The sequence below is a fragment of the Drosophila rhopaloa genome, unplaced genomic scaffold, assembly GCF_018152115.1.
Source record: "Drosophila rhopaloa isolate 14029-0021.01 unplaced genomic scaffold, ASM1815211v1 contig_163, whole genome shotgun sequence".
NCBI lineage: Eukaryota > Metazoa > Arthropoda > Insecta > Diptera > Drosophilidae > Drosophila > Drosophila rhopaloa.
The window spans coordinates 14,174,787-14,190,551 of record NW_025335043.1 but is presented as its reverse complement, the minus strand read 5'-3'; the positions used below and the strand labels follow the sequence as shown (position 1 = coordinate 14,190,551).

Below are 15,765 nucleotides of genomic sequence, written 5' to 3'. Positions count from 1 at the left end.
GGGCGCAAGAGCAGCTACAAAACTTAAGAGAACCTAATGAATGGGGTGAATAATTCCCAAGAGTGTATTTTACATGGTTGGGGAATAGAGGCGGTCTTCTTAAAGAAATCCCTTTAGTTAGTCCCTAGGCCCTAGGCTAAATTTCAATTAAGTAAACAGCAAATGGAAACTAAATTGATTTTTCTAGGTTCCCCCAAATCATGATCATTAAAAGTGTATTACATATCCGAGCAGTCAATGAACTTTTACCCCGCCTCTGGGCTTTTTAATTAAGGCCGAAAATACACAATTCAATTAAGTGGGCAGGAGAAAACTCTTCAGGTGAAGGCGGTTCATACATTCATCCTCCAAAAAGCTGGAGCGGAAAAATACAAACATGCACTTAAAAATACATTACTTCTGAATTAAGAAATACACTTGTTGCTTTATAAATTGTAGAGTTAAATTTTGTTAGGTTTAAATTTGTTATATATTTAAATAATATTTTTCCATAATAATAATTTCTAATTTTGAAAGTAAAAGTCTTGCTTTCATATTCAGTAAATAAAGGCTTAAATTTTATTTGAGTGTACGTCACTTTTTGTTTTCAGTTCTGTCGCTCGATTAACAAGCTCATTAATTTCGGGAAAGGAGGAGGGAATATGTGACCAACTTCTGGTTATGAATGTTTCCCGAAAATAGCCTGTCTATAATACTGATCGAAGATGTTCCACTTGTGTCACATAAATATGTCCGAATGAATCACTCGGCGTGTATATAAAGGATGGCTAATGCAATTATATCTAGTCCAAAGGTAAGAAAACAATTTAGACAACTTGGGAAATCGAACACAAAACCAAGAGTTATGCGGAAGATCTAGACAGCGGCGAAACTAAAGTGCACTCGAAAGTGGGTGAAGTGAGTTCCATCTAATTATAGTCGGACATTTGCTATATATAAACTTAAGAAAGATCAGACGACCGAGGAATGAGGCAATATGGGTCACACTTCTCGAAAACTCAGAGTAGAGAACTACCTGAGTACATTTTAGCTAACCTTGGATTTCCTCTAACCGCGCTTCAATACAAAATTTATTTAAATCGGTTTCGCTAATTCCTTTTTGGCAGCTGTGCAACGAGAAGTTAATGAACTGAAACACGAATTTTAATTACAGGTTTAATGACTTCAATTTGATATTTTTGTTGACTGGGGGGACGGACTTCAAAGCGTACCAGATTTATTCATTGCAATTGCTGTGCGTTACAAGGGATTTGTGGAGAGTATTTATAAACTTGGCGTGTAGTTTGAATACCGTTTTAAGTATCTGCCACATCCGCTTGCGAAAGTATCTCCGCGCCATCAAAAGAAGTTGAAATATCTGTGCCAGAGCAGCAGAAAATCCCCCAAGCTTATCACACACATTATGCAAAAAAAAAAAAAAAAGCCGCAAACTGAACCGCCAACTGAGCTCTGAAATTAAGAAATTTCTGTCCGGAGCTGAAGTTTTGAGGCTGACAGAAACAAGTGGTTGGGCTCCACTTGGCACCACTTCTAATTCATTCGGGATGGCCCCGAACAAACGAATGTCTCTGTCTTTCTGCGGTTCGGCTTTCAAGCATGCATAATCTATACTAATTTCTCTGCTCGAAAACGCGGGGTCAATAACACACCATTAGAACTGACCAACTCAGCTGGAAAAACTTTTGGTCTCTCCCCGGTTTTTATTTTTATTATTTATGCACAGCACGTGTTGCATTTCTTGCCTGCAAGTAAATATGTTTGTTTATCCCGACGAGCTAATGACTAGTGCGTGATATTGTTGATGTTGCTTTATTCCCATTGTTTTCAGTTTTGCCCCGCGTGAGGGAATCGCAGAAGGGAGTATCTTTCGAGTATCATATTGAACCAGGAAGTACGCTCAGCTAACATCGCTTTTCAGCTTTCCTCGCATTTCTAATTATGCATATTTTTTTCATTTTTCACGTCGGCTGAAGCCGAAAAATGTGAGAATTTGTTATGCTGATATGGTTATTTCGAATGGGGTTACTTAAGACTTGCCGACGGTTCTTGCTGGACGTACATAAGTGTGCGATAAGTCTGGTTGATATTACATGGGGGCTTATATGGTTGAATAAATTCTGGATTTCGGGGCTTTGGAACTCTTTTTTTTTTTTTTTTTAACAATTATTGTTGAATTTTTAACTTCAGATGGAGGGATTTTATGTGATTAATGATTAAACAATTCCCTCTATTAACATTAGAGTTCCAAAATTCCTGAAAGACATTTCAATTTGCCAATAGACTTATAAAAAAATTTGTTTCATTCAATATTTCTTTAAACTTTGGTTTTATTTTAATTTACGGATGTAAATTCAATTTATAAATTCCCTGCCAATTGGTCTCAAATTTCTTATTATAGTTTTTCACAACCATATTCCATTTGACCAAAACATGTTTTCAAAAATTTCTTCATTCCATAAATTTGCCAAACTATTTTTTATAATTTTCGCTGCTCAGCGCCCAACTTTAACAGACCATGAAAACGAAAAACAATTTTTGAAAGCAGCCGCAGGCATAAAGTGTTTGTAGTTTTGCTGCCATTTTGTGGCTGCTGTAATTTCATATGGAAATAAAAAATTCTGCGTAGCAGACACATGAAAAATATTTTTGCATATTTAAACCAAAAAAAAAAACACATAACATAATAAGACAACAAAACAGAAACTCGTCGCTTTCGTTTTCAAATGTCGGGGCGTTGAACTTTTCTCAGAAAAGCCGCGTTTGACATAGAGATTTTGGGCAGTGGGCCTCTGGGCTCCGATTTTACCTATTGGTTTACACTTTACCTTTCGGGCTGTTTGTTATACAAAACCGACTTTCACTGGAAGTCATTAATTTTCACCCAAATTCGTGTGTGAGCCAAAGAAATCAGCATTTGATCCACACACATGTAAATCGATTTTTAATTGCTCCGAAATGTGCGTTGGGAAACTTGGAGACTAACAAGCAGGTGGTAAGTATGTATTTAAATTTATGAAAATTATTTGTCAGATTATAAAGCGCCTTTTTTCGGAAGGGGGATCAGAGATTGAGTTGAGCCGGCTAATTTGTAGCGTTTAGTTAAGTTTGATTCGATAGGGAAACACGAAATTTACATAATTACGCGAAACTGTTGAAGGTCTTTGCGTAAGCTTATGTTATTCGATATGGAGTCGTGGGATTTGGGATTTTGTTTTGGATGAATGAAATGTTAATCGGAGCAACAGGTTGATTGGTGATGGCTCAATCGATGCTTAAACTAAAGATTGGTGATTTTGAATGATGAAATTTACGGTTATGAAAATGTTAAAGATGATATTAAAAACATCATATCAGTCAATCAACTTATTTTGAGTATTTTTTGAAAGTTTCAGTCTAATTCTTCAACCACTCAATCCCTTTCAGTATAAATTGCGGGTTCAATTAGCATCTTAACCTGCCTTGATTTCGTAGTTCAATTAACACCTTGACAGATTCGTGTATTTGTTTAAGGAATTCTTAGCATCTGCCGAAGTAAAGACGACTTCCTTATTCATTTAGTCACAGAACAAAGTCTTTGAAAAGTAATTTTAAAAGTTTGTTTAGTTCTGCGTGGGCTGCGAATGAAGTCGTATAATTTTTATGATCTTTAAGGGCTTGCAGGGAAAACTCCATTAAAGACTGGGAAAGATTTTTAAATAAACACAGAGCGCGATCTTTGTTACTGTTCACAAAGCGGAACATTTTACTGTAACACGAGGCAGAAAATGCATTTTTTGCACGCTTTGATGTCGTTTTATGCGGTTCAACTTGTTTTTTGTGCTGTGTTGTGAGATTAACAAGCCATTAACACGTCTCGAATACTTTAAGTCTCAAGACCTTGACCCAGCCATCTGAAAAAGAGGCAAGAGTTCCCCCGCCAACTTCAATGTCGGGGCGTATGCCGGAATTAATTATGAATTGCTTAAACTTGTTCGAAAAATTATTCACTATACTGTAGTACAAAATTAACAACACGAAAGAAACGTACATCTTCTTGCGCTATCCAGCTATTTCCGTAATATTTCTTAGGTTGAAAATACTCGAAATGGTTTTTGCCATGGCCCAAAAAAAAAATTCACATCATCATTTTGTTTATAATGCGTACACACAAAAATTGAGCGGCAGCCAAACGAGATGTTGAAGCGTATTTTTTTTGGCATCTTGGTGTTTGTTTTGGAGGTGTGTTAGAGGAAGATTGACTAGATATTCGGTAATGAGTATTTTACATTCGATGTTGTGGATTAATTAAACAAATAGTAAAATTTATCTAATCCCCTTCATTAAGGGCAGTAAGAAATGAAGTTCATAAATACTATAACACAAAAATACTTCGAATGTATATCACTTTCATGCACATTCAGTTTTTATTTTTATATAAAATCAAATATGTAATTGTAATTTTTCTAATCCACCTAATATTTTTTTATAAATTTTATTCAAAAATACAATAAAACAGTGACTGATCACTTTTACCCCACTAAATCACTATTTCAGCACTTTATGTGACACCATATTTCAGCATCTATAGATTTTCAATATTTAATTTCTACTCAGTATTTATTTAGAAAACATTTTTTTCACAATTTCTATGTGTGCTTCTTTTTCAATTTTCTTTACATTTCTGACAGACAGTTAAGTTAAAAGCTAAATAAAATTTCTTTGGCAGAAAATCGAGATGTGCAAAATTATAAATATATGTACAAAGACCACATAAGAATATATTTAGTTAATGCCGGCAAAATCTTCGTATATATGTACACCTGAAGAGATTTGCAAATGAAAAATGTGAATCTTTTGCGAATGAATCACTTTTGATTCAGATGTGGGAACCAGAATTTTTTAATCAAATCACATAGTTCTTGTTATTTACGAGGGCCGAGGGCAAGGCCAAGTTTGGCATATGTTTTTAGACTTTGACTAGACACAGAGACTAGAAATAGGAAGCCAACAATTTGCGTGCTAGAGCAAGAGCATTAAAATTAAGTTAACATATCGCGAGAGCCGTTTTCAACATCCTTTGAGCGGGGAAAAATAGCCGGAAGCAGGCATTTTACATTTCCGCTTGACAACAAAGACCGCAATTGAATGGACAATGATTACGGTTCGGTTTAACCCCAGAAATTACATGGTACATTTTTCAATCTTCACAGTCAGTGCATGCCAAACAAACTGTGAACATGGATACATGGCTTAAATATCGGGCATCCGACAGGTGGTCTAGATTTTGTGGCCCAAGGTTCGAGCCTTCATTGCGGATTAGTTGCAATTATTGTGGCCTCTTGACATTCTTCTTTATGAAAGACAGCAGCGGTCAACACAAAAACTCAGCACTTACGCACCTATCGATTTTGTTCGCCTAAGCTTAAACCTATTTAAAGTCCCCACTTCCAAAGAGTGTCATCGATTTGTGTGTTTGTTTGACAATAAAAAGTAGCCGACATCATCAATTTAAAGACGGCCCTAAAGATATATCATCGAACTTGCCCTTAAGGGGCTTCAATTAAATGACCAAATGGTCAAACGACCAAAGGGGACCACGATAAAGAGCAATAAACTAAGGGCTAAACCGAGTAATTAAAAAGCAAACTGCCTGATTTTGTTTGTTTTGTCTGCTCTTTCCCACTTTAATTGTTATTGAACTTAATTGGATTTGGTAGTTACTTGGAACAACAAGGGAACAGAAATGGATGAAAATGAGTAATGGAAACGAGGGAAAAAATCAAATTGAAAATTGTTTTCTTTATGTAATTGCATGAAGCAATTGCCTCATCTGGATATATTTAATTTTCTATCGGATTTCGAAATAAAAATGTATTTATTGTTTGTGGTCAGCCACAGAAAAGTGCTACCAAAGCAAAAATAGGTTTCAAAATACCGAAAAAGCAATTCAGTGCAAATGCAAACAGCCCAGGCAAAGTACAGTAAAGCCTTGTAAAATAGTATAGCAAGATTCTACTGAATTTTGCTTTGTTTTTGAATTGATAGTTTAAGGAAAAACATTTTATAATAAAAAAACCATTTAATTTATACATTTTTACCGATTTGTTTCTCCTGTTATCAGCTTTATTATAGTATACAAATGTTTTTTTTCTGTGTACCTATCCAGAACAGAATTTAATTTCTGTATCATTTACCATCTAAAGATACTTATCTGTTTTTATGTGCCTACTGGACCACACAAATGGTTTTTCTAGTAGTTTTCCATTATATTTTCATCTACTTTTTACGAGATTATTTTTCCACTTAATCCCAAAGATTTAGTTGTCGACAGAGACGATCACGTAATAAATTTTATTTACTCGACCGACATGTACACGGCAAATTGAAATAATAAAAACAAGTGGAACAATCATAAAAAAAAGAGTACAGTAAAAAAATTATAATTATTACATGATTATATAGAACAAACCACGCAACGCAACAAGTTATAGATGGATTTGGCTAAGATTGCACATATGTGTAAAGTTGTGAGGAGTAAAACTTTTCCCTTTTTTTCGCTTTTATCAACAACCAACAATGAAAATAAATCAAAACTCTATTCGACATGCCATTAAACGTGAGACAACAATTACACAACTCTCCATCACCTAAAACATGGCTATAAAAAGCCCATTTCATCAATGTCAGACGCAGGGGATTGCCCTCATACCCCAATCTCCGCCAGACATGTGACATGGGCACATGGACATGGACATCGACATCAGCATATGAAACGTTTTTTTTACTGATTTCTTTTTATTTTTCTCCAGCTGGAACACGTGCGGCAATTATATGAGTAGCCAATAATTTCGCTTAATAATACACAAAAAATACAATGGACAGACAAGGCGATATAGTGGTTCAATCGAACATAATTATGGTCATTAAGATAAACTTTTTCAACGCACTTCTTTGCGGACATTTGAAGGTCATTGGGTAGCCGTTTCATGACTAGCAAGCATTTGCATCGATTAAATTAAATATAGATAAAGGTAAAACAATAAAGGTAATGCTTGCCTCGACTCGTGGCCTCAGTCATGCCAAGTTTATCGATGAAAAAAAATAAATAAAATAAAACAAGTTTTCCTCGTGGCTCTATCGAATTACATTGGAGCGTGAGTTCCGCTTTAAAAACTATTCTAGGTGGGAATATAAACGCCTGATTCGCTACGTTTGTTTAAATGAAACGCTTTAAAAACTTTGGGTACCCAATAAAAAAACTCTTACGCCTCCGAAAAACACCTTAACAAATGCGTTTTGATTGCATTAAGAACCACGCCTCAAAGCCATTGAACTTGAGCCTCATAAAATATTCAAATCCCAATGTTTCCCCGCTTTTTCCTAAATTGATAGGGCATGAAATGAGTATGTCAAAGATAAATCATCCACAGAAAATCCAAAAGAAAGGCCAGCAGAGAAAGAAACAGGTAGGAATCGTTAAGGGAATCAAAAGCAGACAGTATTTATTTTTACCCTATTCTTTGGCCTGCCATTTCAAGGAATTACAGAATCCTGTTCTCTAGTTTCAGGTAGTTGTAGGTGTGTCGTATCTTATTGTTTGTTGCAACCTCATAAAAATGTTTGTTTCGAAAAAAGATACGAAGGCATTTTAGGGATTGTTCGAAAAGGGTTCCCTGAACTTTAATTGCGTGTTCAGGACTTCGGGGTAATTAAATTGATACATATTTCATGTCAGGGGAATGCGGAATTATATGGTCCACGCCTCAGAAAAAATAAGAAATACCAAAGAGGATGAAAGCCTCGCCCGAAACATAAACAAAATTCCACAAGGCTTAGCCCGGGGATTTGAACTGGCCAAGATCAAAAGTCCAGTGACTCCCATAATACGGCTCTGATTACACACCGAAACCAAACCGATCCCAACCCAATTCGAATCCAAAACCACAGACGACATTTGAGGATCATCAACTCGTTCATGTGTAAATCTAGAGCAAATCCATATCAATATCAATTCGGATTGGGACCCATCTCGTCTCGTTTTTCCCAAGTTGTTGACCCAGTGTAACGGCGAACCAAGGTTTTAGCGATAGCCTAAGCATCACATTCACTTTAGATTTGTGTTTTTTTTTCCAATAAAAAAACAGAGTCTTGAAAAAAAAATATGTCGCATTTCTGATGTATGAGGCTTTCTGTTCCGAGTTCTTATCGTACCAGCCACAATATCATTTGTCAAAGTGTCAACTGTTGGCATTGTTTGTATTTATATAGTTCTGGTGTGGCATCTTCGTTTTGCCCTTTGTTTTTCGCTGTCTGTCCGAAATCTGAGCATTGAAAATTGAGTAATATGCTCGGGTTTTTGGTATGCGGGCCCCCTTTTGAAAGATGGGTTAGTCGAGATTGGCGGGGAGTGATGCGGCATTTTATAATAATGCAGAGAACAAGAATGATGAGGCATGCTATTGGGGATTGGCTTTTTGCCGTTGCAGGCAGGTTCTAAAAAGATTGGAAGATTCATTGCTTCTCTGACAAGGCCGGTAGCTCAAAGTGGATAAGGGGAATGCAGTTAAAAGATCAAGATTAGCGGTTGATGGAAAGTCAAGGTAAACGGATTTTCAAATGTTCTTAGACGGTCTTCGGCTTAAAAGCTTTTAAATATGAAAATTGTATAAGAGCCTTTTGATTGTTAGAAGAAAAGCGGTATGTTTAACGTCTTTCTCTTTTTCACTAGAATCTTAAGTGAGCAGCTTTTAAATTCATTGTGCTCTAGGGTTTCCAACTTAAAGCCCAGTTTAAACTTAATACATTCATAGTGCCGCTATAATTCACATTTATTGATCTCTTGACCATTTTTAAATCAATTCTTTCCACTTTTATGACTCACAAAGCCTGTTGTAACAGTTCCAAAGCGCACATAAATAACAAAAAAGCAACGCTCGTTAATGTAATGTAATTAAACCGTTTTTGGTAACCTATCTTAACCGAATTTTGCGCACTTGACACCTGAAGTGTCGTCACCTGTCGCACGAGCAGACCTTTCACAGAAAAAATCAGACATTTACAGCCGTAAGTTGATTATACAATTCACCATTTAGCAGTAATTGGTTTTGCCGAAAGGTGAATTAACATTGACCGCAGCTAAAGTTGCAATTTCACACGATCTATCGGAGTAAAAAATAAACGAGAGGACAGACACCCACCTGAGCAAACTAATTGCAGGTGGGCCCAAAAAACGAGTTGGCGTTTTGGCCAAAAGAAATTTTATTGTGATTTATGCTCGAGTGTTTTGACAACACGTCGAAGACTTTCAAAACGATTTATTTCGCTTTTTGCAAATCATTTCCCAAATTGAAATTGGGTTAATTGAGCTTGACTTTGAACAGTTAAAAGGGTAGAAGAATGTTGGCGTGTAGGCTGTTTCCAGAGAAATGTAGAATATCGACAGATAGTGAGTTTGAGAATCGATCTCAGTGAAGTCTTACAAATGCAATTTGTGGTTTTAGACGTCTTGAATGAAAGCCTCCTCACACAAGCTGAACGCCTGAGTAGTTTGGTCTAAAGATGCTGGAAAAAGGGGAGAGATAATGGCTTAAAAATGGTAATACTGATACGCTCAGGTAAGTAAGTGGGCAAGTGGATCAATTCTAAGACTTCTCCATTCATCTGCAGATGCAGAAAACTGTAAGAGTGTTAGATGTCAACTTTCCACATGATTGATGAACCATCAGGAGTGGCAAAAGAATATCTCAAACACATTCCGCTAATCAAAGAACTACGACAAAAGAACCCAAGATTTTCACTTCATTAGGTTGGTCTTTGTCCCAGGAATCTATACAGATATATCGGTACAAGCCATACTATCCACCGTTAAATTGTTTTCTTTCGGTATTTTCGTAATTTACTTGATTAAATGCATTGGATCATTAGGCGTTCTCCATCGAGAGAGAGAAAAACTAGTTTACACAATCCAGATAGTGGCAGGAAGCCGGCACACAAAAATTTTCGTCGAAGGTAAGCCACATTTTCAACCGAAACAAGAAAGGAAAGCTAACTTCGGGCGGAGCCGAAGTTGATATACCCTTGCAGAATACTCTGTAAAATATATTCCCCAAAATTATTCATATGATGCATTCTTAATACTCATAAAAAATCCCAACTTCCTAACTTTAAAAACACCAAAGTTATGGCATTTCCAATCGTTCAGTTATATGGCAGATATAGGATATAGTCGGCCGATCCTTATGAAGTTTGGTAGGTCGGATTGATTGGCCAAAAATAAAACCCATAGAAAATCCCAACTTCCTAACTTTACAAACACCAAAGTTATGGCATTTCCGATTAATCAGTTATATGGCAGCTATAGGATATAGTCGGCCGATCCTTTTAAAATTTGGTACGTCAAATTGATTGGCCAAATGTAAAACCCATAGAAAATCCCAACTTCCTAACTTTACAAACACCAAAGTTGTGGCATTTCCGATCGTTCAGTTATATGGCAGCTATAGGATATAGTCGGCCGATCCTTATAAAATTTGGTACGTCAAATTGATTGGCCAAATGTAAAACCCATAGAAAATCCCAACTTTCTAACTTTAAAAACACCAAAGTTATGGCATTCCCGATCGTTCAGTTATATGGCAGCTATAGGATATAGTCGGCCGATCCCGGCCGTTCCGACTTATATACTGCGTGCAAAGGAAAGAAGGGTGTGTGCAAAGTTTCAATTCGATATCTTTAAAACTGAGAGACTAGTTCGCGTAGAAACAGACAGACGGACAGACAGACGGACAGACAGACGGACAGACGGACAGACGGACAGACGGACAGACGGACAGACGGACAGACGGACAGACGGACATGGCTATATCAACTCAGGAGGTGATCCTGATCAAGAATATATATACTTTATAGGGTCGGAGATGTCTCCTTCACTGCGTTGCACACTTTTGACCAAAATTATAATACCCTCTGCAAGGGTATAAAAATACAAAAACATAGACCAAAAAAAAAAAAAACACAATGAACTGAGGAGACACCTGCTGTCCATGCCGTTAGCAGTTAGCTACCGCCACACAATGGACCCAAGTCGAAGTCGAAGTCGGAGTGGAGGTATCTGGTATGCAACCTGTAGATATGCGCTTTATAATTGCATGAACCGCTGCACCAACTGACCCACTTTGGCACCACACTATATACCATAGAACCCCGCAGTCCGACAATAATGAAGCTTGTTCTCTGCGGCTTCTGTGGGCCCCCCAAATAAAAGAGACACAACATAGAAAAATTAAATAAGGTAAATTAGTTTTAAACAAATGTAAGCCCGCATGAGCGAACGAGTTGAGATTAGGCGATAATTTATGCAATGCCTTTGAACTTTTAAAACCATTGTAAAGCAAACCCAGCAAGCTAAGCTTTTACATTTCGGCATCTTAAACAAAATTCTAAATTCTTAGTCTAAAAGTTCAGCTTTTCAGAATGGATACGCTGCGCCAGAAGATTTCAGAGCAGTTTAATAATTCCATACCCACAATTGACGAGGTTCTAGAGAGCCCTAAATATGTGGAGAATCCAGAAGCACCAGAAACATCATCAAATGATAAAAAGGAAACATCGAATCAGGAAACTGGGAAGACAGACAATACTTCAGCTAATACTACAGAACCCATAACATCTGGGGATATTCCGGTCCCAGATACTAAGTTGCAAAATTTCAAAAGACAACCGCCTATAAACTACGAATTGGAGTTTGTTGACTTCATGGATCGCAATGCTCCCAAGGGTTTATCGAAAAAGTTAATGGATATGTTACCCTACCTAAAGATGAGCTTTTTGTCGTGGCCAGCTTTTTGGTTTTGGCGTGGCTACAATTGGCATAGTCAACGAAAAACGGAGAGGATCGGTCTTTATATTCAAAGGGTGGGAAATGGAGAAGTAATATCTAAGGTTCCTTATTAATCCTATTCATTTCAGACCTATCAGCAGGCCAAACTCATGCAGTTGGCTATCTTAGCCACTGGCTTGTTAACAGTATCAATGGGACATCCAGCAGGATTGCCCATCCAATTGCAGAAAATGCAGTACAACAAGTCTGATGAAGATGACATTGACGACACTCCTTAAACCAGGTAAGCATTGATTTATGTTTCAGTCCAGATTTTACACACAAAAATTCTAAATTTATTCCTTTCGATCAACATAAATTAAAAATTTTGGTAAAAATGGGCTATTTTAGCAGCCTGAAGCAGAAAATCCAGGGGCCTTTTAAGAAGGAGGACACATCCGAAGAAAAGGTCAATCCCCCTCAAAGAAATAATCTTGGCGAGCAGATACGACTAATGGTGCACTCAAAACCCTTTGAAAGTGCCTACAATTCCGCTGCCCCATTTCTTTTCGCCAGTTTGGGGGCGTGGCCGGGATATTGGCTTTTTCGGGGAATGGATTATCATGTACATCGTTCACATGTTCCATTGGCCATCTATATAAGACAGGCAAGTCAATAGATTTTGGTTTTATGTACCTCTTCTAGAGATATCTTCATTTTTCAGACCTACTATCAAGCCAAAGTAGTGCAGTTACTCATTATTTTGGCCGGCACTTATACAGTATTCCGAAATAACAATCGCTTGCGATTGATGAACACAAATGGCGTTGTGGATTCTTAGAACCATGAAAAAAATATCTATGGATGCTAAAAAAGGTCAAGAAACACCTCCCTGGAAATACGGAAGCTGAACTTTTAATTTGCTAAACACAATTTGAATATAAATCAATGATAATTTCCTATATAGTCCTGTGTGTTGGGGGACATGGTTCGTCAACATCCTTACTTTCCAAATCCTCACTTTTGGATTGCAGCTCCACTGGGTCGCTTTCTTCATCCTTGATCTCCTCTCTTATGTTTTTGATAACCGTTGCTAGCAAACCAGGTTCTATTCCAACTTTGATCAGTTCAATGCAGATTTTAAGGGACTCCTTACTCAAACCAGCGTTCACTAATTGCGACATGGCATGCAGCACGATTAAGTCTCTTTCGGATGACAAGTTTTCAGACATTTTTTCTGAACAATTTTGTTATAAAATCTATTCAACTCCTAATAACTCTGATTGAATTTTTGAATAATTCTAATATAATGCCTTAAAAATTCTTATAAATACAGCACACTGACATTTATATCAAAAGTTCCCATTTTTTGATACCAGTCCTTACTTCATTATATAGTTAAGTAAATATAGTTTAGGATATTCCATTTAAAAACTATAATCTGCAAAATATCTGTAGTCAATAAATGATTTAAAAGATATTTTTTTACATGTTTTTTTAGTGAGTACAAAAATGTGTAAATTAATAACGACCATGGCTATGTCAAAATATTTAATTGTTTTTTAATTCCGAAGCTTAAATTTGTATGTTTCCCCTATCTCCTAAGCGTATACCATTACCAGCTGTAAATCGTAACACCGTTTCAAGTTCAGAGTTCAGTAATGAGCCACCTGCTCCAGTGAACCCCCATACGTTCGCCACGATCTACCCGCTGCCAAGTGGAAAGATAAATTAGCTTCAAATTAAACAAATTATATACGCTAGAGAGGCACGCACACAGAGTTTTCAGAAAAAGATGGGGGAATGGTAAAGAAATCTCAGCTGGCGGACAATTAAAAAACGCTTAAATGAAGATATTTTTTCAGTCTGCAAGTGCAGTTGCCGCCAGCCAGCATGTGATAAGTAAGAGCAAACACTTAATTATGAGAGGGAGATCTATTGTATCGCTTGGCCTCACCTGTATGAGATACATTTTCAGCTTCTATTTTTTCCTCGTTGCTCCACACAAACGAATGCTAATTATGCAGCATCTGACGATATGATGATGAAGTTGTTACTGTTTTGCTCTACTTGGAATGCAGTTCACTTTTTATGGGTCTGGTGCAGTTGAGTTCAATTAGAAACCGAAAAAAACGGGCGTTCTCGACTTTCTCACTTAATGGAAATTAATTGAAAAACGTTTTCGCTGCGAAAATTTAGAACTTCACTTGAGAGCGAAGCAATTTCCAGCTTTAACTGAGGCGTTGAAATTAAAAGAGTTGGCCGTGTCTTATTGTACAGTTTTATATAGTCGGGCTATATAAAAGCAATTAGTCAGCAGCACGTAAAAACACAAACTTGCAAAAGGAAGTTGGTATATAAATTAAACTCTGTTTTCTTGTGGTAGGTTTACCCGATCGAAGGGGGTGGAATATAAACTTTTTGGAGGGTGTTTTCCTGTTTAACACACTTTGCTTGCTATGGCAATTGGTTTTACGAATGCCTTCACAAGGTGTTTCACACACAAAATCGATCAAACAAATATTTTCAAACACAATTGTCCAGCTCAATGTATGGGAACTTGAGCGGTCTTTTAGTATTTCAAGGTTTCTTTGATGTTGGCTTTTATGTTTATGTTTTTATTTATTTACACAATTATTTACAGTTCGTTGGTTTAGCTAGTGCTTTAGTGCATATTTTAGTATGTTGTTTATTATTTGAATTTCTATATTATTTTTGTTTATTTTTCGTTAACGCGTTTGCATGACCATCGTGTCTGTGAGTTGAGCGCGAACTGAATTGAAATTCCGCTGGGCTGCGGCTACAAAGCAGCTTGTGGATTGTATCTTATGGATTCCATGCAACCTCATCATCAGGTTCGCTTCGAACATGTTTGGAAATATCTGTGATAACCATCGGATCGGACAGGTTGGGCCCCGGTTCGGAATGCCTGGGATATGTCCGCAAGATTCTTGTACTGCTCTTGAAATCGCTTCGACATTTCTTGTTGTCACAACTTCGGAATTCGGATTATTCAGGGAGATGGAGGCGGCGCCCACTAGGAATTTAGTTAATTTGTTGATTACCCCGAGCAATATGGGGCAGAAATTGGGCTTAACGAACGCTAAATGGTTTTAATAGGTGAAATACTAAGGGTTGATGGGATGATATGAAAAAGTAAAACAACATTTTAAAGTATTTACAGTAGAAAAAAGGATTTTTTTGGCAGTGAAGAAATATCTTTAATAACATTGAATTTTTGAGTTACTAGTTACTATTTTACAGGGGTTACACTATTGTTAACATCGGATATATATTTTCAGACTTATAAAAAATATATTTTTCAGTTTCCAAGGTAAATCCAAAACCGTTTTTCCGATGACCAGCCCAATGTAATCCAACCCGAAACCTGATAACTATTTATCTCCCCACACCCAGGCGCATATCTCAGAGCTTGTGGAACGCATTGCAACAGGTTCGCCGGGCATTCAAAATAAAAGCTGCAAAATATCCGTAAGGCGAAAAAACGAGACCATAATAATTAATACCGATCGACCGAGAGACCCACCGAATCCCGCCGATGGAGAGAAGTGCGTAAGTGAAATAAAGAAAAACAGGAAATTATTCGCAGCAAAAGTTGCGAAATACATCATAACCTGCCAGCCAAAGATGACAAAACTGCGGATGGATGTGGTTACAAAATTTCACCCGAATATTAACAAAAAGGGGCGTGTGCCGGTCAATAATCGTGTACACCCTTGAAATGAGCCTGAAAAACAGCATTCAATTTGCAAAAATGAAAATGAAAAGGAAAATGAAACTTCGGGCTCATTTCGGGCAAATTTCTTTGGCCATGCCTGCCCGATTTTCTGGCATCTTGTGGCACAAATGTGTGGCACCGTGATAAATGCACCGAATAAGACGGGAAAAAAATCAAAATAAGCTGAAACAAAAAAAAACCTGCAATCAGCAAACGAAAGTGAAACAAA

General features: G+C 37.1%; 3 protein-coding genes across 13 annotated transcripts in view; 2 read left to right on the top strand and 1 right to left on the bottom strand.

Annotated features, from left to right (window-relative positions):
* The window catches only part of LOC108052880 (supervillin), a 124,442-nt gene that overhangs the window by 99,670 nt on the left and 9,007 nt on the right, over positions 1-15,765 (bottom strand). For 9 of the 10 annotated variants that reach the window (XM_044458189.1, XM_044458190.1, XM_044458193.1 and 6 more), the window contains exon 1: positions 13,755-14,558. The exons of the other annotated variant lie outside the window; for it this stretch is intronic. In XM_044458189.1, coding sequence (XP_044314124.1) covers positions 13,755-13,769 — 15 coding nt within the window. In that variant the 5' untranslated portion in view covers positions 13,770-14,558. Of the gene's footprint in view, positions 1-13,754; positions 14,559-15,765 lie in introns of those variants that run through there. 10 annotated transcript variants of the gene reach the window in all.
* LOC108052883 lies at positions 11,398-12,327 on the top strand. 2 transcript variants are annotated; one of them, XM_017135409.2, is made up of 3 exons: positions 11,398-11,892; positions 11,947-12,101; positions 12,212-12,327. In XM_017135409.2, exons 1-2 carry the CDS (start codon positions 11,452-11,454, stop codon positions 12,094-12,096), a joined length of 591 nt encoding a protein of 196 aa, XP_016990898.2. In that variant the 5' UTR covers positions 11,398-11,451; the 3' UTR covers positions 12,097-12,101; positions 12,212-12,327. The 2 variants fall into 2 exon arrangements, with proteins under 2 accessions (XP_016990898.2, XP_016990896.2); XM_017135407.2 differs by having other exon boundaries at positions 12,209-12,325.
* On the top strand, positions 12,142-12,759 carry LOC108052884. Its single transcript, XM_017135410.2, has 2 exons — positions 12,142-12,464; positions 12,522-12,759. Exons 1-2 carry the CDS (start codon positions 12,195-12,197, stop codon positions 12,636-12,638), a joined length of 387 nt encoding a protein of 128 aa, XP_016990899.1. The 5' UTR covers positions 12,142-12,194; the 3' UTR covers positions 12,639-12,759.